We start from the raw sequence: 23,798 nt of genomic DNA, 5'->3' as shown, positions 1-23,798 counted from the left end.
TAGTAGAAAGGGGACCACAAAGCAGGAGGAAGTATCTGAAAGGAGGGAGGGAGAGGGAACAAGAGAGGGTAATGAAATACATGTAACATAAAGGCAGAAGAGGGAACTGTCTGGGGAAGGAAGGGGGTGGGGGTGAGGAGGGCAGTGAGAGTGAATAGGAACTAAGTGTGATAAGTGTGACTGAAGACGTCATAATGAACCCACTTCTTTACATTAACTATTTTTTTTTAGAAGAAATATGGGCCACAGAAATGGCTCTGTTGGTTAAAGGCATGCTCTAGCCTAACTTCAGGGCCCTAGACCCACATACAAGCCTGATGTGCATGACTCTAACCTCAGTGCTGGAGGGGTAGGGACAGCCATGTTCCTAGAACTCCCTGGCTGGCCAGTTTAGTTCAGCTGGTGAGTTCCAGGGTCAATGGAAGATCTCAAGATACAAGGTGGAAGCCAGGCGTGGTGGTGCGTACCTTTAATCTCAGCTCTCAGGAGGCAGAGGCAGGTGGATCTCTGTGAGTTCCAGGCCAGCCTGGGCTACAATAGTAAGACCCCATTCCCAGGGGTTGGGATAAGGTAGAGAGTGACAGAGGCAGACATTTGATGTCGATTTTGAGTGTCCATTCACATACACACATGGGAGAAGAAATACACTTGGTGTCCCCATTCCTAACCCCGGGAGATACAAATATAAAAACAGCATGCTCTGGGTGCCCTGGAGACTCTCTCAGCGAGTGTCCCCGCCATCTCTCTGAGCGCCTCCAGCTTCTTCCGGTCTCAGCTAGATAAGGGAACAATCCCGACTCCTAACTCTCAAGGTGCTTCACCTCGCCTTCTGCTCCCCCGCTTCCCCGTCTGCAGCCCAGTTGGTCTGTCTCTCCGTTTGTCAGTCCTCACTTACCTTGGTCCCTTCTTCCTGGGACATCTTGGCCACCTAAGCATCTATCACTCAGTTTCATCGGGAGTGCCAATCCTCCACATTCCCACAGTGGCTTTTGGACAATGATCCTGCCCATTACAGGGCTGGCATCCCTGAGCACTTGCTCTGCCCCTGGCACAGCCGTAAGCACTTCACACATAGAGATGTGACCCTCGAGAGTCCCCATGAGTCCTAATTCTTAGTGTCTAGACCATGTAGAGCCTGGGAGACAGAGGCTCTGCTCACATGCTGATTTCCCAAGCCCTATTCTTTTGAGCGTCCTCCCAGGTGTAGCCCCGTCCGGGTACAACCTATATTCTTTTTCTTTACCTTGACTCAGTGCTTCCCTTTCAACAGTCCCTCGGAAGGAGACTATGTAAGAAAGCGCCACACACAGCCAGCCGGTCAGCCCCACCAGAGGCGACTGGAAGACACGGGGCCCATGGGGCCCTTTGTGGCTAGGAGCACGTGTTATCTCCTGAGGCCCAGCCTGTTCTGCTCTCTTAGCTCTAGAGGGATCTGAACCAAGGCTGAGAGGTGTTACAGACAGGAGCACCCAAACAGACCTTCTCCTGAGCGGAACTGACAAAAATAGACTCTGAAAGAAATCAAGAAGAGAATAAACCGTTCACCACGCAAGTCAGAGTCATTTCACACCCCACGTGTCCATAAGCCCTGCCACTGGCCATCAGCTCTTGGGAGTTCGTTTGTCACAGTTGGGGAGTCAGCACTGGAGTATGCCCAAGGTCCTTCCCAGGGCCACTGCCACCCTCAGCCTCCTCTGGTCCCAGGGAGGACTTCTGGTGGCCACACTGTAAATCCAGTATCTGGTGGCTACCTAAGGCCTCTTAGGCATCATTGAGTTACACCTGGGCAATTCTGTCCCTAAAGACTTCAGAGACAGAAAGCCTCAAGACCTCAAACCCTCATTTGCTAGACAGTCCTGTGATTCTCAACTAAATGGCTCTTGCTGACATTTAAGAATCAAACCACCACCGGGGGACAAGTCACAAGGCCTTTTAAAACAACACTTGACCAGCATCATTATTACAAAGGGCACTTCTAGCTCAGGCTCCTGGGCTCCAGAGTGTGTCACTGGTCAGACCCTCCAGAGTATGACATCTTTATGTCCTCCCAGAAGGAGGAGGTGGGGGGGGCAGGACCAGGCAGCTGGACCACAGTCACTGGATCCCACCTGTCTGTTTCCATGACAAAAGCAGCCCCTTCAGGGGCCCTAGGGTGGTGCACAGCCAGCAGAATGTGGATGTTGGAGGAGAAATTCATTCTGTGCCTTGTTTGCTCATTTCAATCAATGTCTGGAAGTATCTGCTCGGGAATCTCTGTCTCCAGATATTGGTCAAATATTTGAATGGGGAGCAGCTAGTTAATTGCCTTAGGCAGAGCACTTGACAGCGAGGGAGATAAAGAAGTGAAAGGGGGTCTGGGAGGAAGCCTGGGGGTGGAGCTCAGATTCCCACAAGGGAATAAAGGAGGGGGTGGAGGACACGGGAGTGGGGGTAGGCGTGCTTGGGGAAGAGCTGTGCAGGGTAGGGAGCTGGGGACAGTGCCCAGAGCCCACCTGCTGGCTTCAAAGCCAGTTCTACTCCTCATCCTGTGACCTTGTGCCATCTGGACTCAGTGTCTCCATCTGGAAATGGGTATAATATTCACAACGACATCTCATGGGGTCTGGAGGACGCAAAGGTCACGCAGCTGAACTTTAGACTTGTCCTCAAGCACCCGTGAGGTGTTAACTATTGTCCCCCACGTCACTACCCTTAGTTCACTAGAAGATTTCCCAATGCGAGTCCTAGTCTGCAAAAGGGTACTAGGGCCGAAGGAAGAGGAATGTCCTCCTGAAATGCGTGTCCATACTCCACCCTCGGGCAGGCAGAACTCTCCTCCTTCAGTCCCTCTATCCAGGGGAATATCCCGGAAGGACTGCCTTTCCTGAACTCTAGAAATGCTTCTTAGAGAAGCCCGGTGCAGGCTTGTGGTGAGCTGCCCGTGCTGGGGGTCCTCCCCGGGTCTGTCCTGCATGTGTCCGGTGGACGGTGACACTGGGGCTAATGGAGAGATGTCTTCTCCTCCCCTCTCTGCCCCTCTTTCTTTTCTCATGGCTTTAAAGCACAGACTTGACAGGAAAGATGGGGCAGGGAGAGCGGTGTTGGGACCTGGTGGCCTTGTCTGGCTCCACAGAGGGGAGGACTTCGGGGGAGAGGTACAGGTGCTGCTTATATGGGGTCACAACACATGGGGCTCTAAGCTGTGACTATGTGGGGCCAAGCTCCAAGTGCAGAGTCGGGGAGAAGTCACCCACTCATTATTTACTGTGGCTTCAGGATCACGGGGAGACCGGAAATGTGAGGCCATTCCAGAGATTCTGACTGTAGGAGTAATGAGTCACCCTCTTCAAGCAGAGGGCAATCTGACAGGGGAGGGCCGGAAGGAAAAACAACACACATACCCACTCACAGACACTTCTAAAACTCTAGGTGGGGATTTATAGAGAGCCAAGGTCAAGTTATACAGGTAGCAGGGAGGGCATGGGCCCATGAAGCCTGCGTTTTGAGGACCCCCCCCCACCCCCAGAAATGGTTTCTTTTTTTTTTCTGTCCTTTTTTTTTTTTTTTTTTTAAGACCAGGCTGGCTTTGAACTCACAGAGACCTGCTTGCCTCTGCCTCCTGAGTGCTGGGATTAAAGGCATGCTCCACCCACGCCCAGCTGTTGCTGCTTCTGTAGTCTAGTGTGTCCCAGGCTGGCCTGGAGCTCACCATGTAGCTGAGATGGACCATGAACTTCTGGTCTTCCTGCCTCCACCTCCCGGGGCGGAGCAGTTGCTGGGATTAGCAGCGTGAACCACCATGTCTGGTTTATCTGGTGCTGAGGAAGGATCTCGGGGCTTCACGGATGCTAGGCAAGCACTCCATCATCTGAACCACATCCCTTCCCACAAGGCTGAGGGAACTGTTTCTTGTAGGTGTTCATCAACTAGACGGCCACCCTCTGACCTCTGATGCCGGTGATGGATAACATTTCTTGAATACCTACTATGCATCAGGCACACACGATGCATGCTTGGGGGAGTTTGACCTGCATTAACTCCCTTAGCCCCGGCAATCATCCACCCGGCTAACATCCTCATCCCACAGATACTGAGATAGATGCACACTCGCTCAAGGTCATGGGGTATTTGAGCCCAGGCTGGCGGTGGGTAGATCTGTGGCTATGGAATCCTCTCTCTCCCCAGAGGTCTGGCCCCACAGTAGGCTCCTAATAAATAATGACGACAAACACCCTGGCAGCCACTTAGGTGCAGATGTCAATCCCTTCGGCTCCCCAGGGAAGTCATGAATCACAGACACACCGGGTAGGAGGTGGCTGAACTCCATCTGGTAGCTTACCCTCATCACAAGGCACCCCGGGCGGGCAGGGGGGTGCCGCCCCGTTCCCATCCTCCACTCCCCACTTCAGCTAAGCTGAGCCCAGGGACTCGAGAACAGCGATGAGGGGGCTATGGGTGACTTGGGGCTTAATATCTTTGTAACCATATTGCAAAAGGGCAGGCCTAAGCGGGAGCCTTACGCTTAATCTTCCTCTTTTATTGCTTTTTCTCTTGTATGATTTAACCTTGCACCAGGTATCAAGCTAGATAAATAAAAACTTTTATTTCAGATTAGCCCCAGCTGGGGGCTGCCTTGAAGCTGAGCACTCATCCAAGGCATCTGATGAGAAGGGAGCTGGGAACTGGGCTGCCTGGTGGGGCTCATCCCAAGTTCAAAGGCTCCTAAGGATATCAGATCGGGGACCTCTTCTGAGGTGGATGCACCAAGGCTCTGATTAGTGCCTATAGCTTGAGGAGGGGGAGGCAGGTTGCTAGGACGCAGTCTTCAGGCATGTCTGTGCACCTGTTACCTGTGTCTCACAGTGCTGTTTTATTCTAGCTGGGCCACACTGCCTTCACTGATATGTTCTGTACTGACCGGTGAGCTCACAAGGACAGCGACACCAGCTCTCCATTCCAAGTTGGTCTCTGGGGCTGAGCATGGGGCCTGGCATATGGTAGCTACCCAGTTACTATACAGTAGTTAGCTGAATGAGTGAATCCTCACTTCTAGCTCTGCACACAGACCATAGGCTGACGTGATTGCTTGGTGTCTAGGGCAAAAAGATGGGAGTTTTAAAAACAAAAAAGACCTTTTGGGTTGAATCCTGAGCATGTGCTTACATGGGCTTCATACGCTCTGTGCATTTTGATGTCTTTTTCTCTAGAAAAAGCCAGCCACATTCTGGCTGGATAAGAGATGATGCCATAGTCAAGGCAAAGTGTCCCTCACGTGCAGAGAGGCAGACGAGATGGTCAGAGCAGTGTGGATTGCCATAGCAAAACCCCGAGTTTGCATGGATGGAATAATATACAGTAGTGGAGATGAGCAAATGCCATCATACCAGCAACATGTGAGGATTTGGAATGGAGTGGAAGATGCATGTCTCCAAAACACAAGACTTGAAAACAAAGTTCAAAGACAACTAAGTCCAAATAGTGCGTGATATATATAGAGGTGACATTTTCCCAAAGCAAGGGGTTGAGAAAGTGGAGAATTGGAAGGTGTGGTCCCCTTGACCTGGAGGAAAGGAAAGTGGTGGCTGAGGGAGGACCCACAGGCAAATGTCAGGTTCCAGGAGTGGCCTTGCTCTCACAGAGCTGCTGGGCTCTCAGGTGTCCATGATATCACTAAAGTCAAGAATGAGCTAGGCACAGTGGTGCACGCCTTTAATCCCAGCACTCAGGAGGCGGAGGCGGTGGGAATCCTGGAAGTCTGAAGCCAGCCTGGTCTACGAAGTGAGTTCCAGGACAACCAGAGCTACATAATAGAGGGACCTTGTCTCAAAAATAAAAATAAAGTCAAGAATGAAATAAAACAGCCGCACATGAACCAATATTGACAACGGGCAAAGAATCCTGCTTAAATCAATTCTGAGGCATGCCAAGCTAAAGGAGACAGAGAACCTGAATGACATGGTGGATAGTTTTATAATCCTCCCAAGACCTAAGAGGCCTTGGAAGTTCATTCAAAGATGAGGACGAAAGCACAAGGAGCCGAAGGAGAGAAACAAACAAACCGCCGGGGGGTGGGGTGGTGGTGGTGGTGGTGGTGGTGGTGGTGTGGAAGATGAGGATTTCCCATCATGCCTCACTGCTGCAGCCACCTCTGTCAGGACTGGGTCAGAAGAGAAGTAGCTCCCATCCTGATGGGAGGGTCCATGACTTCATTCCTGTCCAGCGGGGCAAACAGCCTCAAGAGCCAGCCATGGGGGAGGTGTAAGGATGTGTCCATAGGCTAGCTAGCAGGCACCTGGGAAGCCGCTGTCCCCCAAGGAAAGGACACTCCTGCCTGAGGAGAGAGTCATAAAGAAGACAGACTGTCTTGGCCACGAAACCTGTGTAAAGTCCCCCTGTCTTGTGCGAGTCACAGGAAGGAAGCAAATGGCAGGTTGCCGCTTCCTGGCCAAGGGACTCCTGGGTCCCATGTAAAGGCAAGGAGGATTCTGCATATGCAGGTGGCGGTAAAGATGGTCTGCGGCAGAGTTGGTGCCCAGAGCATCACCAGAATGACCGCTGGCAGAAAGGTGATCCTGAGAGGGGAGGGGAAGGCCCAGGAGAAATAGCCTGTCGACCTTTGGGGTTCACCTGAAGGAACGGAGTACAGCGCATCATACTGTCATCATTTTAGTGTTGGGGATGCAGGGAATACCACTCTAAGCACACTGAATACCACTCAGTGTGCTTAGGTAATTCAATTCATCATTCCCAACCCAGAGGCGATGTCCCTAAATACTGTCAAGAAAAAGAGCCGGAAAATGCTGATGGGCTGCGCCTTGGACAGCAGACGACAGTACATTCCCTGTAGCTGTGGCTAGAGAGCTTCTCAGTAGATAGCAGCTGGCAGAGGGCAAGGTAACAAATCCCCAGAGGCCTATCATCATCCTGGGCTCGGCTGGTGATGTCTGCCTGGGTGAGGGATGGGGTGCTCTGGTGCAGGTGCTGATGTGGGTCTAGGGCGGACATTCACAGATATAAACAGATCTGCTAACCTTAAGGCTTTCAGCCTAGGCCTCCAGCAGGGCGTGTGTGTGTGTGTGTGTGTGTGTGTGTGTGTGTGTGTGTGTGTGTGTGTGTGTGTGTGTGTTTCCCCTTTTTTACTTGTATTCTCTATTTTCACATTATCACTAGGGCCTGCTCACACCCCTTTAACCTTATTCTGGAGGGGCTGTGAAGCTACCTTGGTGGCTTGCTAAGGAGCTAATGCTCATGTCTTCCTATCCTGATCCATATGACAGACCATCCTGTGTGCCCCTAGTCTGACCAGCCAGCCATGCCCAGAAACCCACTCTTTTTTCCTTCATGCCCTCAACCAACAGCCCTGTTACTTCTCTCTGATCTGCCCTCTACATCTCCTTGGCCAAGACCCCATAGGCCAGCTACATGCTAGGCCTGAAGTCTGGGGCTTCCAGGTACCCACTGTGCTCCCACAAGCCAGAGGCTGGGTGTGTCAGTCAGATTTCCAAAGTAATTCACCTTCTGCGCTCTCTCTTCCCAGAGGGAGGAAGATGCACAGCAGTTTAATCACAAGGGCTTTGATGTGTGTTGCTGGATGCTCTCCCAGGATGGCTGCCCCAGCAGGCCGTGGCCAGGGGCCTGATGTAGTTACTGTTGTATGTGTGTGTGGGTTCATACAAAGCTGACTATAAATAATGATTCCCCCATGTGTAGGCATGCATACTTGCATATGTGCATCAAACGTCCCTCCTAAACAATCTATTTTCCAAAAAATCTCATCTGATAGCGAATCCAGGAAGGAGCCCAGCACCTCCCTGCCCTCTCCCATGGTGCCTGGCCATGTCCCCTGTGTGACCTGCAAATGAGGTTTCTGCCTGTCAGATGATGGGGTGAGGGGTTGGAACCAGCATACCTCTCATGTCTTCTTCATTCTAGACTGGTCCTTCCTAAGCAGCCTTCTTTTCTCACTATTCCCCACCTGCCCTGTGCCACTCTGATGAGTCCCTGGGGACCCTTGATCCTAATTACCCCCTGATGGTGCAACTTGAATACCTCACACACACACATATGTGGTTCACACATCAAGAGTAAGATACTTTTTACCCTCCCAAGTAGGAAACTTCACACCCTTGGTCCTTGATACCGCCTGTGGAGAACACATGCCGAGCTTCGCATAGTGAGGTCCTCAGTCTGGCAGTTATCAGTGTCACCTGGCCCGGCCCCCAACTTTAGAGTGGGGCCCTGGATTTTGTGTCGCCAGCAACGCAAAATTTCTTGGGTCATGCTGATGCCGCTGGTCTGGGGACCTCTGTTGTCAAAGATACTGGGTGTTCTCTGGAACCCAAGAGATTGGGGCTCAATGCCTGTGTCACTTAGTAGCTATGGCCCTAGGCCAAGGTAGGCACACTTTTTGTCTTTCCCTGTCTAGAAATGGATTAACGTCTCTCCTTCATCGACTCTTAGGAAGGAGAACCTGTGGTCAAGCTAGGCCAGTTGGGATCCCCTCTCCTCAGCCTTTGGGGGTGTGTGCACAGAGAGCAGATGGGGGAAGAGGTATTGACTGCTATAAGAGGACCAAGGAGAGGCCTGGACTGAGGGTGAGGCTGGATTTATAAAGCAGTGGAAAGCTCTAGGGTGGGCTTGCTAACCAAGTCTATTGACTCTAAATGGCCACAGGCCTGCTGCTGCAGGAAGAGGCTCCAAGAAGAATCACTCACTCTGGTACTTATCAGCAATGGCTGTGCTGCCCAAGGAGACCAAAGGATCCACACAGTCTCATTCTGAGAGGTCCAGGAGGCTGGAGCAACAGGCACAGGGTGGTAGCCTGAGAGGCCCCATACCTAGCAGGCTCCCTAGTGGTGCTGGACCAAGGAACTCAGTTGGAAGCTACCCTGCAGCTTCCCCAGATGACTCTCTACCTGGGGTAGAGATCAAAACTAGAGTGATCAAAAGGAGGGTAGAAATCTGACCCTTGATGGGAGAGGATGGCAGGATAGAATCCAGGTGGTGGACTGTCTTCGTTAGGGTTACTGTCGCAGTGATGAAATACCATGACCAAAACAAGATTGGGGAGGAAAGGGTTTATTTGGCTTCCATTGCCACATCATAGTCCATCACTGGAGGACAGTTCATCATCAAAGTCAAGACAGGAACTCCAGCAGGGCAGGGACCTGGAGGCAGGAGCTGATGCAGAAGCCATGGAGGGGTGCTGCTTACTGGCTTGCTTCTCCTGGCTTGCTCAGCCTGCTTTCTTAGACAACCCAGAGCCACCAGCCAAGGGTTGGCCCCAATCACAACAGGCTGCCCCCTCATCAGTCACAAAATAAGAAAATGCCCTACAGGGTTGCCTGCAGCCCAATCTCATGGAGGCGATTTCTCAGTGGAGGCTCCTTTCTCTCAGATGACTCTAGTCCATGTCAAGTGGACATAAACTAGCCAGCACAGTGGACCTTAGAGTTTATTGAAAGAAGGCCTTTACTAGCTCCCTGTTGTGAGAGAAACAGAGGCCAGGCTAGCAATGCAGCTTGTGACAGCAAGATGCAGCTTGTTGGGCACAGGAAGAGGGGAGCAGCTGACACTGGGTAAGGGCCAACTAGATACCACCTGCTGTAGATGACCACCAAGTAGCAGTCACTTTACACAATGGTCTTATCAGTTTTGCTCAGCTTTGTAGAGGTTTGATTGACAGATCAAAGTTGTACACGGTCAAGGTGTGCAACAAGGTGCTTTGATAGATGCATGCACTGTCTGTGAGCCCCACGGACAGGTGACAGCCACACCCATCAGCTTACCTAGCTCTGATCTAGGATGTGTGATGATGCAGCGGCCTTAGATTGCTCCTCAGCAGGTTCAGCACACACCATGCCAGCATTAGACTACACTGGGCAGTCTCCAGGATTTATTCTGATGAATGACCCTCTTCACAAGATCTTCCCATCCACCCACCTCCCCATCTCCAGGAACAACCTTCTCCTCTCTGTTCCTGTGAGTTCTTCTTTATCCTGATTCCACAGAGAAGTCACACCGTGTGGGGTTTGTCTTTTGGGATCTCGCTTATTACACTTAGCTGCAGTGGACAATGAGGCCCTTACTTGGATTTTCACAGCTTCTCACCTGGCCAGGGGAGAAGGTGTCTCTTGGGTGCAAGTAGCATTGAACTGTGAAGCTCCTCCATCCGGGGCTCTAAAGGTACATTTCAGGCCAAGGTTAGGGAGCTAGGAGTATTAGTGGTAGAGCGCTTGCCTAGCATGTGCAAGGCCCTGGGTTTCATCCCCACCATTGAAAAGACAGAGAGGAAAATACAAATGATGTAGAGCAGTCTCAGACTCCTCCCTGGCCAACACCACCTGGCTATCAGTCATTGGCCTCTCGGCCTCTAGGTCCTCCTCTTATTCTGTTCTGTCCTTGGACCACGACAGCTGGCTAAGGCTGCCACCACCTCTCGGTGGGACATCATAGCATCCTTCCTGTTATTCTTGCTTGCCTTAGCCTGTTTTTCCCCCGACCCACTATTCACACTCTGGCCATACTGAGCATCCTCAAAGCATGCCCAGCTCCGTCCCTCTCCTGCTGCAGCCCGAGTGGCCATCCAATGCTCTCATGGCCCAGGCTGGCCCTCTCCGTGCCACACAGCTGGCCCTGCTACCATCAGTAGTTTGCCTCCTCAACACCTCAGTTGCTCTGCGCTCAGCCACAGATTCACCAGAGGTGTCAGATGTGCCCAGCTCCCCTCACTCTGCCCACCTTGCTAATCCTCATTCATGATCCCCATTCACGATCCCCATTCATGATCCCCATTCATGATCCGTGATGCAAGCTGGCTTTGATGGCCAAGCCTTGGCAAGGTTCCCACTCCCAAGGGCTGGATGTGCAGGATCTCACAGAATTTTCTTATTTCTTCTTACAAAGGAAAGTAGGGGTGTCCCCTGAGGAGCCCCAGCCCATGCTGACATCTAGTCCCACCTCTAAAGATGCAGTGCGGTCTCTCTTCCATCTCCCCCACTGCCATTGCCCCCTCCTTAGTCACCCCGGAGTTCTTCACAGCTCCTATACAGCTATAGGTCCACCTTCCGGGCAACATGGCTGGTTCCTGAGACTGAGATGGTGACTGGTCCCTACCCCTTTCAGGACATCATCACCATTCCTGGCCTAGACAGCCCTTGGCCATCTGTGGTAGGTGAAAAGCGAGTGCTTCCTGTCTCTGTGAGCACCTACTGTGGAATCCATGCTCCATTGACTGACTGACTACTGGCTTGCATGGTTCTTGCAGCATCCTTCCAGGCATGGTCATTGTTTGGAGCTAAGTCCAGGAAGCCTTACACCAGAGCAGGGTCTTCTATAACCATCTGAACACCGGTGCAACTTAAAATCCTAAAACCAAACTATTGGTAACCCAGGAAATCTAGAATGTTACTGTCTTACACACTGCCAACAGGACACACTGATACTATTTCTAGGCTGTTCTAGGACTGTGGGTAACCCAGGAGATCTGGAATGCTACCATCTTACACACGGCCAACAGGACACATTGATACTCTTTCTTGGAGGTGCTAGGATGGCACACACATGCCTAGGAGCCTCACACATGCTAAGCCTGTGCCCTCTTGCTGAGCCACACCCAGGCCTGTATGTCACAGGGACTGTACTTCTCAATGGAAACCAGCCAGGGGTCAAGTGCTCAGTAGTCTTGGGGGCGGCTGTACTGGCCAGCATGCCTGGAGGTACACCAAGTACAATGGCCCCAGGCCCTTACTCAACGTTTCTCTGTACCTTGAGGAAATGAACCAGTCCCAAGGATCTTTCCTTGACAATTACTCATCAGTCCTTAGTGTTTTATGGTCCTTCCACCATTGGGTCCACATAGGGATTCTCTTTTCCTTCTTTTTTAAATTTTGTTTTTCTACCATCCTTCCTTTCCTCCCTCTCACCATCCCTCCCTCCCTTCCCTCTTTCTTTCAATTATTTTATTTTATTTTTGCAATAGAGTCTCATGTGGCCCAGGCCAGCCTCAAACTCACCCACTTGCTACGCAGCCAAGGATGACCTCGAACCTTTCTGATCCTTCTACCTCCAGCAAGCGCTGGTATCACAGGTGTGCACTACCACGGCCGGTTTTATGTAGCACTGGAATGCTAAGCGAGCATTCAACCAACTGAGCCCCATCCACAGAACCTAGGATTCCTCGCCTCATCTTATAGGTAAACACCATCAAGCCTACAGCAAAGTCAAACATCCTTCTACAATACAACTCCTGGCAGGGAGCAGCGCATGTCCTCAAACCCATGACTTTGGAGGCCAGGTCCAGTGCTCTGCATGGGGAAGTCCTTGCAGCAGGACTTGCAGAGGAGGTCCTTGCAGAGGAGGGATGAGGCTAGGGAGTGTCCACTCAGGCTTCAGGCTGGGACAGGAGCCTAGAAAGGCCCTTGTAGCCTGGCATGGAGAGGATGATGCCCCTGGTGCCCAGGATGGCAGGCACAGGAAGACATGTGGCCCCTGCCAAGTCCTCTGTGGGAAAGAACCTTGTCATTCATCAGGCTCAGTGTGGCCATGAGGGGCTGAGGACAAATTGATGGAGATGGAGCCATAACTTACCACTGAAGGCCTCTTTGTTCTCGGCAAAACAGAGGGGTCATTAGTAGTGGGGAGAGAGCACTTGAGGGCAGATATAAATCCCCTTGCTTGCGGCTGATAAACAGCCCCGAGGGGCCAGGGCCTCAGGTCTGGACAGGTTAACTGCATGCATCTTAGCTTGGGCCTGTGTGTACTTGGTTAGGGCAGGTGGGTCTTGCCACATACAGCCAGAACCCTTACCACCAACCCAGGCTGCTGAGGTGCCTGATGTTCAACTGGCCCCCTGGACCCAAGAATGACAATCATTGCATGAGTGTACATCAGGGTCTACTCTGGGCTGGATCCTGTCCTGGACACCAGAATGAGGACTTGGTAGGAGGCATCAGAGGGATTCAGAGGTATAAGCACCAATTCCTACAGATGCTCAACCCACACTGGCTACATCTTCCTGGCTTTGGGGCTCTCTGGGTTTATCGCATAATAAGAGTAAGTAATTGTAGGTTGCCTGAGGCCTGCAACACTCTTGGTCTCCTGATCCTAGAGACGTGAGGGGCCCTCCTCCCACTGCAGCTGCCTACCTCTTGTCGGCTGCTGGTAATATTATCAAAGAACAAATGCTTGCAAAGTGTTCTCCACACTTTAGCTAAGCACATCACACGAGCAAGTCACATGATCCATGAACCACCTAGACGCAAGTACTCTTCCTGTTCCCAATATATGAATGACAAGTGAGATAAAGACGCAGCCAACACAAGTCAGCTCAGGGGAGCCTCCCATCTCCCTTTTTTTTTTTTTTTTTTTTTGGTTTGGTTTTTCGAGACAGGGTTTCTCTGTGTAGTTTTGGCGCCTGTCCTGGATCTCGCTCTGTAGACCAGGCTGGCCTCGAACTCACAGAGATCCGCCTGCCTCTGCCTCCCGAGTGCTGGGATTAAAGGCGTCTGCCACCACCGCCCGGGCCCATCTCCCTTCTTGATCCCCATGCCTTTCCCTCTTTTGGGAAATGCTCTGACCACGTCACTCTCTTTTCTTGGGGTGTGGGGTGGGGTGGCCTGATTTCCTCCTCCTCATCTGTCTGGCTTGCCTGGATACACCGGGATCATCCTTCAGAGACTGCACACTGACCTGTGACACTATGAGGAGATGTGCATGGTGTAGGAACAGAGCCAGTGTTTATGAGTGGGGGCAACTTAGCTCCCTGAGTGCCTCAGAGCTGCCACGGGTCAGTCTCTGGGTAAGGCATGCATGAGCTGGGCATCTCCTCACTCAGAGCCATCCGTTCAGTCAGTTGCTATTCTGCAAGGATCTTTTGGTGAGGGGGTGGGGGGTAGGGCAAGGTGTCTCCCGTGATGATTCCCCGGCACTACTCAGCTGAATGCCTGTCGCCTACAAGTGTGATTAGGACCTGAAATCAGTTAGGAGCAGTTCTGTTTGTTCCAAAGTGATGCAAAAATTGCCACCTTTTCACCAAATAAGAAGAGAAATCCCAGCACACTGAAGGAGGTTAGATAGGGGTCACCACATTCCAGGCTCAAAGCCCCAGAAGTCCCACAGCTTCAGACCTTGGACAGTAACACACATTCCTCTTCCCAGGCCCCCACCCCCACCCCCCAGACACCACGCCCTTTTAACCCTGTTCCTCACTTTTATATCTGTCCCCTTCCTTAGCAAGGACTGGAACTAGAGGCAGGTCTCAAACACCATTCCATGCAGTCCGTGGCTCTTTGAGCCTGAGCCGCCAGCAGTGACTCTTTTGAGCTATGTGACAGAGAGTGCAGACTTTGGCTTACCTGAGACAATAGTGTAGCCGATCCCCCGGGGTCGCCCTTTATCCTGGTCCACGGCAGTGATCACCCGAACAGTTGTGCCCTGGTTGGGAGACAGTTGAGTTCAGTCACCTGGATCCCTGACTGCTGTCTTTCTTTGTGGCTGTCCTAGCATTCTCAGATCCCTCCCCAGGCCAACTCCCAACTCCAAAGCTTGCCCAGCAAGTAAGTCCCACATGACATTGCTCCTGATTCCGGTGGTGGCCTTGTCTTCAGTCCCCATTCCCTCACAACATTGATGGTCAAGGGACTGGGAGCTGAGGGAGCCAGCAAAGGGGGTATGGACTTTCTCCTCACAGAGCAAAGGGTCAGGGACAGGCTCAGACAGCTGCTGTACACATCTGGGGGTGATGAGATGGACAGTTGCACAGGGAAGAGTAGGTATCCACCTGGTCCACCTGGAGGAGCCTGGAAAGGCGTGTCCAGATGGCAGCATTTAGGATGGGTTGTGAGGAATTAGGAGGAGTTCTTCGAGGAAAGAAAATGAAAGGGAAAAGGCACAGCACAGGGGCTCGGCTGTGTGCGCTTCTAGGAAGGGACGCTGGTAAGGAACCATCAGTTGACGGCAGTTCACTGAATGAATACACAAATGTAGCCGGGGAAGAAACTGACATTGTCACCATGACCACCATTGCTGAGCTGTCCTTTGCCAGGAGCGATTTCGTTCCCCCTTTCTAGGCGACATCACACCATTGCATGTGTCAGCTGTCCCTGTCCACCCTATGTACCTGAGGGTCACGTCCTAGAAGTTTTCTCTGGGTAATGGACAGCAGACAGACCCCACCTCCACCTTTTGGGGGTAGGGTGGGTGGAAGTATCCTCCCGGTACTCACAAGTCTAAGAAGGGGCTCTTGTGGTCTTGTCTGCTTCTCATTCACCTTCTGACAACAGTTCTCTGCCTCGGGGGCAAGCACATCCCTCCGAGTCCTCCCAGACCGGCTGTGGAGACCCAGCAGGAGCCACAGTCTCCTCCCCCAGACAGCACTGCTCTTTCTAGATGCCCTTCCAGCCTCCCTTAACCTCGAGTGCAGAAGATGGAGTGCCTCCAAGCTCCCTGAGGGAATGTGGGAATACCTCAGGATGTACCAAGAGGCCAGGCCATATGGCAAGCAGGCCCAGTCCCTTTGTCCTCTCCCCCAGGGAGCAAGAGCTCTGGTCGGATCCTCTGGCCTTGTTAAGAAGTTGGATAAACAGGCTATGAGAAGAACCAAGTGGCCACACTGAAGAGCACGCCTTCCTTGGCACAGAGGTTTGCTGAAATCACGCTGGCCCAATGGACTCAGGTACCCCAGCCGCCCAATAACCTAAGACCTGGCCTTTCTCTGCCGATGAAGAAACAGAGGCAGAAAGCTGAGAGACTCCTGGAGGTCTCAGAGCAGGGAGGGAGTGAACAGGAAGCCAGGCTCACAGTTAAATGCTCTGGCTCTAATGTTCCTGTCCACCAGGTACTGAGGCAGCAGCAGGGTTCTGCTATAATAATGCTAATGTCATTTCCGAATGTCACTTGCTCTGTGTCAGGAACTATTCTAAGCACTGGCACCCGTGGAATTTGGAAATGCCTATGTGCCAGCCGTCCCTGGAGATGCCATGTGTTCTAGACCGATCAGGGGCCAAGGGGTAGTCACATGGTAGACCGGTCACCTTGCCTCCCAAGCTTCCTCTCATGGAGCATGGAGAACTCCTGACTTGGGGTGCATGGAGGCCACAGGGAAGCCCAACTCTGCACTTGAAGGGCCTACACAGCTTCTTCCATCATCTCACTGGGGGCTCTTTTTTGGGGACCTGTCCATGTAGGGGCTCACTATTCACCAGGGGAGACTTGGTCTGTCCCCAGTGGGAGGTCCTAAGGGTATACAACTATCCTGAGGCTTCAACTTCCAGAACTGGCTTTCTAGACATGGGGACAGCTCCATTCTGCCTGGGTGCCACATGTATCCTATAAGAGGGTTCCTAAGCTGCCCCTGGGCTGCTAGAGCAGGGATCCACCTACCAGAGTGACTAAGCTCAGAGGTCACTAGAGCTCCAGTACTAAACGATACACTTAAGGGACAGATGTATACCTTGCCCTATCCCGGGTAGGATGGGCTGGGTTCAAGGAACAGGGTAAGGCAGCTATACTGGCCTGTCCAGAGACGTCTGTGACTCAAGAGCCCCTCGGTCTTCAGAGCCCTGTGGGTGCCATCCCCATGGGCATTCATACCTGAGCTGGAGATCAGAGTACCTCTGGGTGGGCGAGGGAACTCAGCAGAACTGGCTGTGTGGGACATGAGGACAAGGGGCCCCCTCTTTCAGCCAAAGTTGGAGCCAAGCCTCTGCCGAGTAAGCTCTGCCAGGCTCTCAATCAGGTTTGGGGTTTCATCTCTTTTTGGGTAAATAAATCCACTTTTAATAAAACTCTGAGCTTTTAATACAAGTGCAGACAGAAGGCCCGGAAACGTTATGAGAAGGAATTAACAAGGAGGTATGGGGGCTCTCGGGAGCCCACGGCTCTTGTTTCAGAGTCTCAGTGATTATATTTTCAATATACTGCAACTTATTTCCAAAGACGAGAGGCATGGGGAGGAAGTGTAGCATGCCAGCACAGGACTGGGCCTCCAAGGATGAGTCCCCACCCACAGCTTGTGGCTCTGTAGGAAGCAAGGCCCCTGGGGGCACACCCAGGAGGGTGAGTGGGAGACCCTGCTCCAGCTAGAGGCCTGAAGACAGGCCCTGCCAAGTGATCCTTCCCTCCCCCAGGTACTCAGGTTGTGAGGAGGAGGTGGCCTTCTGGGAAGAAAGACTGTACTCTGAGAGGTGACAAATGACAGGCTGGCTAGGTCCTGACTCCTCATGACAAGAAGAGAAGCAGAGAGAGAGTTAAGGGTTTGAGCTCCTGTAACTTTGGACCTCCTACCTTTTGTTTTTCTATCTATAAAATGGGTATAACCGGCTCCACTGTCCAGCAACTGATATGTACATCCACACATATGAACACACACACACACACACACACACACACACACACACACACACACACGGGAGATATAAGTGACATTATAAATTTGGCCCTAGAGAGCTGCTGTGAACACTTGATGAAATCTTGGGTGCCTGTGGGAGCCCACAGAGGTTTCCTGGTGAGAATTTGAGCTTGCTTTACACAGCAGGGCTGCATTAGGGGATGGCTTGACCAACCATGTGTGTGGTTACCATGTGTTTGGGATGGTCTGCACTTTGCTGTGCTGGGGAGAGGTCTTTTGCTCCACCCCTTGGCATTTCTATAAATAGCCCTTTAGAAGAGAAAGAAGAGGCTGGTGGGTTTTGACCCAGGCCCTCCTGAAGCTATCCTGTGTTTCTATCTGTCTCTCTCCCTCTATATTTCTATCTAAATATTTCTCACTTCTTCCTCCTCAAGAGTACCCTGGGGAAAAAAGTGGGAGCTGGTCTCCCCGCCACCCCTGGTGCCTTGTCTTGGACTGTGCATTGTTTCCTGAATAATTTCAGCTAGTTTGGATCCTCAGCATTCCACATTGATAAGTTCCATTCTCAAGCTAAGGAGTTTTCTCTACATTTGAACAGCTGATACCCCACAAGGAAGAGCCAGTTAAGTGAGCATCTCCTGGGTACCAACCATGTGCCAGGCATGATGGGTAGGCAGAGATTCTCCTGAGCCTGCAAAGGAGGACATATTCTTGGAGTTTTCAGGAATTTGCTTAAGCTCACAAGGCGTGGTGGGTAGGCAGAGTGTCGGTACCCGGGGAATGGAAGGTTAAGCCTCGAACGAGCCTCTACCAGCAGAGATCAGAGGGCCAGGACTCTGCCTGGTGGGCAGGAAGTGGGGCATGAGCTGGGACTTCACTAGAAGGGGCCATGTCTCAGCCCTCTGTGGTCTGTCCCCAGGGAAGTGGCTGCTGCCAGGACCAGACTGGACTGTGCTGGGCCTCCGAGACCACTAACCAATCTCATTCTCTGTAAGCTTAGCCGGGACACCCCAGCCCCCATTTCTCTGACACTATTAAAGACTTGAAAGGTGACATGCAGTTTGCTTTGGAGGCGGGGGGGGGGGGTTACTGGGGTGGGGGCTGGCTGGTGGGGACTGCCGGGGACTTCCGACGAGAGCTGCCACAGCAGATTCTGAGGCAGAAAATCCTATTTCTCAGTCCTTAATTCCAGTCAATTCCAGTCAAAGGGCTGATAGGCATCGCCGGCAGTAATTTGTGCAGCCTATCCGCTCTTTTCACCTTCTGTCGGCCCCTCGCTGACGGGCAGGCCGACATGCTGCTGTTCGAGTGAGGAAATTAAAATTTGATGCAATAATCCCAAATAAGAAGGATTTTATTAGGTAATATATACACTTTAGATGAAGCTTGCTAGCCTGATACACTGATAGAGGGAGACATACATGCTGGGAACCGCAGATAAAGAGGGGGAGCCGGGAGGGTGGGGCAGGGTCTTGACAGGGCCCCTGGGAGCAGCAGAGACAGGGCTGGGCGTGAGGAATGCCTGGGTCCTCCAGCCTGGGATACTGAACAGGCCATGCTGCATCTCGGCCCTGGCCCAGCTAAGTAATGACTGTGTTGAAATCAGCGCGTCCCACTAAAGGGACATGGAGATTCAGATCGAGGCTTGGAAACTGATTAGCAGCCTGGAGAGATCGGGCCTGGAGCCTGTGGGAACTGGCTTGAAGGAGAAAGGCTGTAGGGGATGGGAAAGTGGAGATCCCTTTTCCAGTGAGGGACTAAGAGAAGCAGATCCACACAGAGGCTATGGGGCTGGTCAATGCCCAGAAGAGGCTGGAACCCAACTCAAAGCTTGATCTGTCTTCTTCAATTGGGCCATAACCCTTGTAAAAGTGTGTACCATGCCCCTAGAGCATGGGTGCAGCAGCTCCCCGGGAACTGGCAGACAATGGGCCACACAAGCACAAAAAAAGGAATTCTAAGATCTCTGAGATAAAGAAGACAATCACGTGATAAGCAGCAAAGGGGCATGGGGAGAGTAGGTGTGAAGGAAGACACACATCTGGTCTGCTCCATGGAATCCTCTAGAAAAGAATGGTGGAGCTTACTTAGCCCAGGGCCCTACATACAGGACACCTAATGAATACCTGGGAGATGGGGATGAGGCTGAAGTAGTGAATGAGTGCACGGAGGGACAGAGGAAAACTGATAACTGACATGAAGACCTGTGTGAGTTACGAAGGCATCGCCGTGGGTCAAAGGCACGGTCTTGTGACTATTTCATGAAGCAGTGGCTAACGGACCCACTGAGTCACCAGCCACCACAGTTGGATGTCTGTGAGGATGGGTTCTTTCAGGAACCTTCTACCCGTCCCCATTTCCCAGGGTACGTGTAGATAGCAGTGTGGGGGCTTCTCAAGGTTCCTCTATGGTGGTATTTTATTTGTACTGAAATGTGATTTTAATTGTATGTTAATAAATGAAGTTGCCCGGGGGTCAGAGCTATTAGAGCCATAGCGAGAGTGTGGCAGTGGTGGTGGCGCACGCCTTTAATCCCAGCACTTGGTAGGCAGAACTAGGTAGATCTCTGTGTGTTCAAGGATACAGCCAGCATTGGAGACACACACCTTTAATCTCAATACCAACCATAGAAGACCTGGAAGTCTCTACAGACAGGCAGTGACGAGGCAGTCATGTGTTTGGGTTTACAACCAATGAGAAGGCAGAACAGAAAGACTATATAAAGACAAACACACAGGAAGTAGCTCTCTTTTGGAAAGGTCTCTTGGCTGAAGAGGCTAGCTGCAGGGTAAGGCTCTTAGCTCTGATCTCTTGGCTTTCTTCTTTGCATTGGTTCTGTGTTTCTTATTTAATAAGACAGTTGGTTACATCAACATTCCTCTGGTGACCTAGCCAGTGCGTACCAATCAAGTTGGCTTTAAGCATCTTTCCCTCACTCTCTCTTGGACACAGTGTACTGGGAGACCCAAGAGGATCCCAAGTTGATGTTCCAGAGGCAGGGCATTTAGATTACTCAGCCTACATTCCTATGTGAACCTTACAGAAGAGATGGGATTGACCGATAAGTTATGTAGCTTAGACGTCAGTTGTACTGTAGTGGAGAGGGGTGTCTAACTCTGAGACTAGTGAGAGACAAGCCAGGGAGAGAGCTGGGGACTGAAGGACAGGTGGTCTCTGGGTTGGTGACGAGCAGCAGGACAAAAGGGCTGGTATGACCAGAGCCTGTGTTCATTCATTCACTCATTCATTCATTCCATAGATGCCTCTCTAACCCCACTACACCAAGCCCATCAAAGACTGTCGCTGCTGAACCGTGGTACTGGGCAAGCATGGCAGCAGATGCTAGACAAGTCGCTTTCAAGCTCTGAGCACTCAGAAGGAGAAGCCCAGAGCTGGAGACAGGTGGCAGGCCTGTAATTGTCTGAAGATGGCAGTCAGGTCTGGCCTAAGGCTGAGAGGCAGGCCTGGCAAAGCTGGGGTTGGCATAGAAAGGAAGGGGAAGTCCCTGGATTCGGGTGGACTGAGCACATGCAGCCTGGACTTTAAAAGCTGGGGACCTGGTGTGCTTAGAATGCCAAGGAAGGGAGTAGCGAGCCTGAGATGACTCTGTCTGTTCTCCAAGCAGCTTCAGACACCCAGAGTAGCAAGAGGACAAGCATCTTGCTTGTGAGACTCTTCATTCCATATCTGGCCACCAAAGCAAGTGACCAAATGCCAGATCCATACCTTTGGTGCCGGGGATGTCTGTAGTCAGAACAACCATGGTACCCAAACAGGGCCAGGCTTTCCCTGGCTGCACTGGCCTAAGACTCTGTCCATACCCACCTCTGCCCATGTTTGAGGCTTTGAGTAGTGCATGGGGCCGGGTGAGGCTCTGAACATCTCCAGCCTCCAGGGGCCCCCCACTTTTCCTTTGAGCTAAGCCCTTCTGTTCTTTTCACAAACACTCCCCCGAGCTGCATTTTGAAATGTCTGTTTGGGGGTGTACCCCGCTCTCCTTCATCAGCTCATAACAGGCATCCATTCCAGTCTGCACACAAGTGAGGCAGCTACCAGGCAGTGACAATCACCCATACTTTAGCCAGGGTCCCAGCCAGGCCCTTGTGGAGTGTACCATGGCCCGTTTCTGTCCTCTGAGACCTTCCCCCAGTCACAGCTCTTGGCTCAGGGACAGCTGTATAGTCCCAGGGGAACCATACGATAGGCCTGTGACATACAAAATCAGACATCTCCCCTGAAACCTGAACTTGAGAGCCCCTAAAGAAGGAGTTATTAGGGAGGGCAGATGGTTCCAAGAGCTCTAAAGGACACTTTGGGCCTGAGAGAGAAGCCTCACAACAGAAGGAAGCTGTGTCATTGTGCTGGTGGCCAACAGGGGCAGCAGGGCTGTGGAGAACATGACTAAGCACCATAGATGTCTGGCTGAGCCTAGATCCACATCCATCCCCAGCACAGGCTGGAGTACTCGTAGGCATCTGTATACTGCTCATGAGTCTTTCTGAATCAGTTTCCCCATGGTCAACCATACTTAGCTCTTTGCCCCAGGGTACCTTCCAGGGAGTATGAGAGAGATGGAAGACAGTGGGATATGAAGAGTACCTGGGGTGTCCACTGTCCCTCACAGGGACTACAGGCAGGCAATGGCCGCCATTGGGGCTGCAGGCAGGGCTTACCGGAGGAGAATGTTCATAGATGTTGGTGCTGTAGGGCAGGTTGATGAAGATGGGGTCCATGTCCTGCACATCCGTGATGATGATGGCCAGGTTGGCCAGTGTAGACAGAGGTCTGGTCTTGTCTTGATCCTTGAAGGACACACACAGAGAGTGAGTGTACACAGTGTTGGGTTAGAAGGATGCTGTGATCACACATGCATACATGCCTAGGGCAATGCTGTGTGACCCCTGTATTTACAAATACACACATGAACTTTTAAATCCTACAGGGAGGCTCAAGACCATGAAGGCTCTTTGGTGGTACTTGAGGAATTCAAGAAAATGGAAACAGGACAGCCTGGAGAGAGGGTGGTGTTACATCAGGGGCTTGGGCTGAGGCTGATCTGTTGACCCCAGGGCCTTGGTCTAGGACTAGTTCTCCTGAACGTCAGGTGGGTGGGACCACTAGCTTGGATAGGAATGGTGCTGTTCTTAGCACCTTTATTGTGTTCATCCAGGGCCACTGGCCCCCATCCCAGGACGGAGGGCAGTTCCTCTGTGACTCAGCTAGGCATTTGCCAGGAGGTGACTTTTCCAGTCAAACCAGCAGGGGGAGCTCCAGGGCCCGTACCATCTGGGGGCCTCCTGGAGGCAGTGCTGAGAGAGGTCAGGAAGGTCATGCACGCCCCCTGGGACAGGGCAGACAATATTAAGCTGTTATACTCAGAGAGACCTGGTCCTATAAAGCCCACTAAGAAAAGAACACCAAAGTCTGTGTAACAGCCTAGTACATCCAGCTAGCAAGAACCACCATGTTGGGGAAGCGTCCAGTAGCCAATGGCTACTCACCAGCCCCCGGAACTCCTGGTAACAACTTGTCCGGGGACTAAGTGGGAGGCTATCATCTGAGAAGTCTTGACCCAGCTCAGGGCCTGACTGTTGGTAGATCGCTAGCAATCTTGCTGTATTTATCATCCCAGCACAAACTTGGCCTCTGGATGGGCCTGGCCACCCACGTTCCTGCTAGTGCCTAGCTCTGGTCTAATCCTATATCCCAAAGCCATTTGTGTGCTGGGTAGAGATTATCCCATAAGACAGATTCACAGGGAAAGGGAGCAGGCACCTGCATGCTTCCGGGCCCAGGTGTGCTCACAGGATGTAGGGGAAGGGGATGTAGAAGTTGCTAGTGGGTGTGCCCAAAAAGGGGATCCCAGATTTACAAGTCCCCTCCACTCCCAAGTCAGTTTTATTTTATTTTTTATTTAGGTCTTTCCCTAAGAAACTAATAGGTAACTAGAAGAGAAAATAGGAATTCTCAGCAGGGATCTCCCAGAGAATCAGGCAAGAAGTTGCCTTTTCCTGGCTCTGGAGGTCTCTTGAGGTCTTGGCCAAGCCTGAGGGAAAAGTTCCATCCTTTAAAACTCAACCCAGGCCAGATCCAGGGAACTGAGGTGTCGGCTGCCATATGGGGCCTGGGGTTGGCTGTCTATCCTGCAGTCATGTGGTGCGGCCGCATAGAGCCAGGGGCAGGTGACCTCTCTGCATCAGTCGGGGGTCTGGGCTGCGTGCCTTCTCTATAGCAGTAGGGGGCCAAGACTTGGTGCTGTGGGCCAGGCCAGTGGACCATGGAGGAAGAAAGTTTCATGACTTCTTTGCTCTTAGCCTGAGCTCTGCAAACAGATCTGAAGGACAACAGAGTGTTATTTCTAGCTTTGCAGGCCACTGAAGATGCAGCTGTGCTCCCAGGCGGCCGCTGGAATGAGGGGACCCAGGGCCAGAACCCTGCTTAAGGCAAGGCTGGTTTAGCCCTCAGCCCCTCA

General features: G+C 52.0%; 1 protein-coding gene across 1 annotated transcript in view; it reads right to left on the bottom strand.

The window, feature by feature from the left end:
* LOC131893821 (cadherin-23) overlaps nt 1-23,798 on the bottom strand; it is a 309,989-nt gene that overhangs the window by 135,501 nt on the left and 150,690 nt on the right. The window contains exons 8-9 of the mRNA XM_059243908.1: nt 22,000-22,128; nt 14,334-14,412 (exon numbers count right to left, since the gene is read on the bottom strand). Coding sequence (XP_059099891.1) covers nt 14,334-14,412; nt 22,000-22,128 — 208 coding nt within the window. The remainder of the gene's footprint in view (nt 1-14,333; nt 14,413-21,999; nt 22,129-23,798) is intronic.

The sequence above is a fragment of the Peromyscus eremicus genome, chromosome 16_21 (assembly GCF_949786415.1).
Source record: "Peromyscus eremicus chromosome 16_21, PerEre_H2_v1, whole genome shotgun sequence".
NCBI classification, from domain to species: Eukaryota; Metazoa; Chordata; class Mammalia; order Rodentia; family Cricetidae; genus Peromyscus; species Peromyscus eremicus.
Note: the sequence above shows the minus strand (reverse complement) of the source record. Positions and strands in the feature narration are given on the sequence as shown.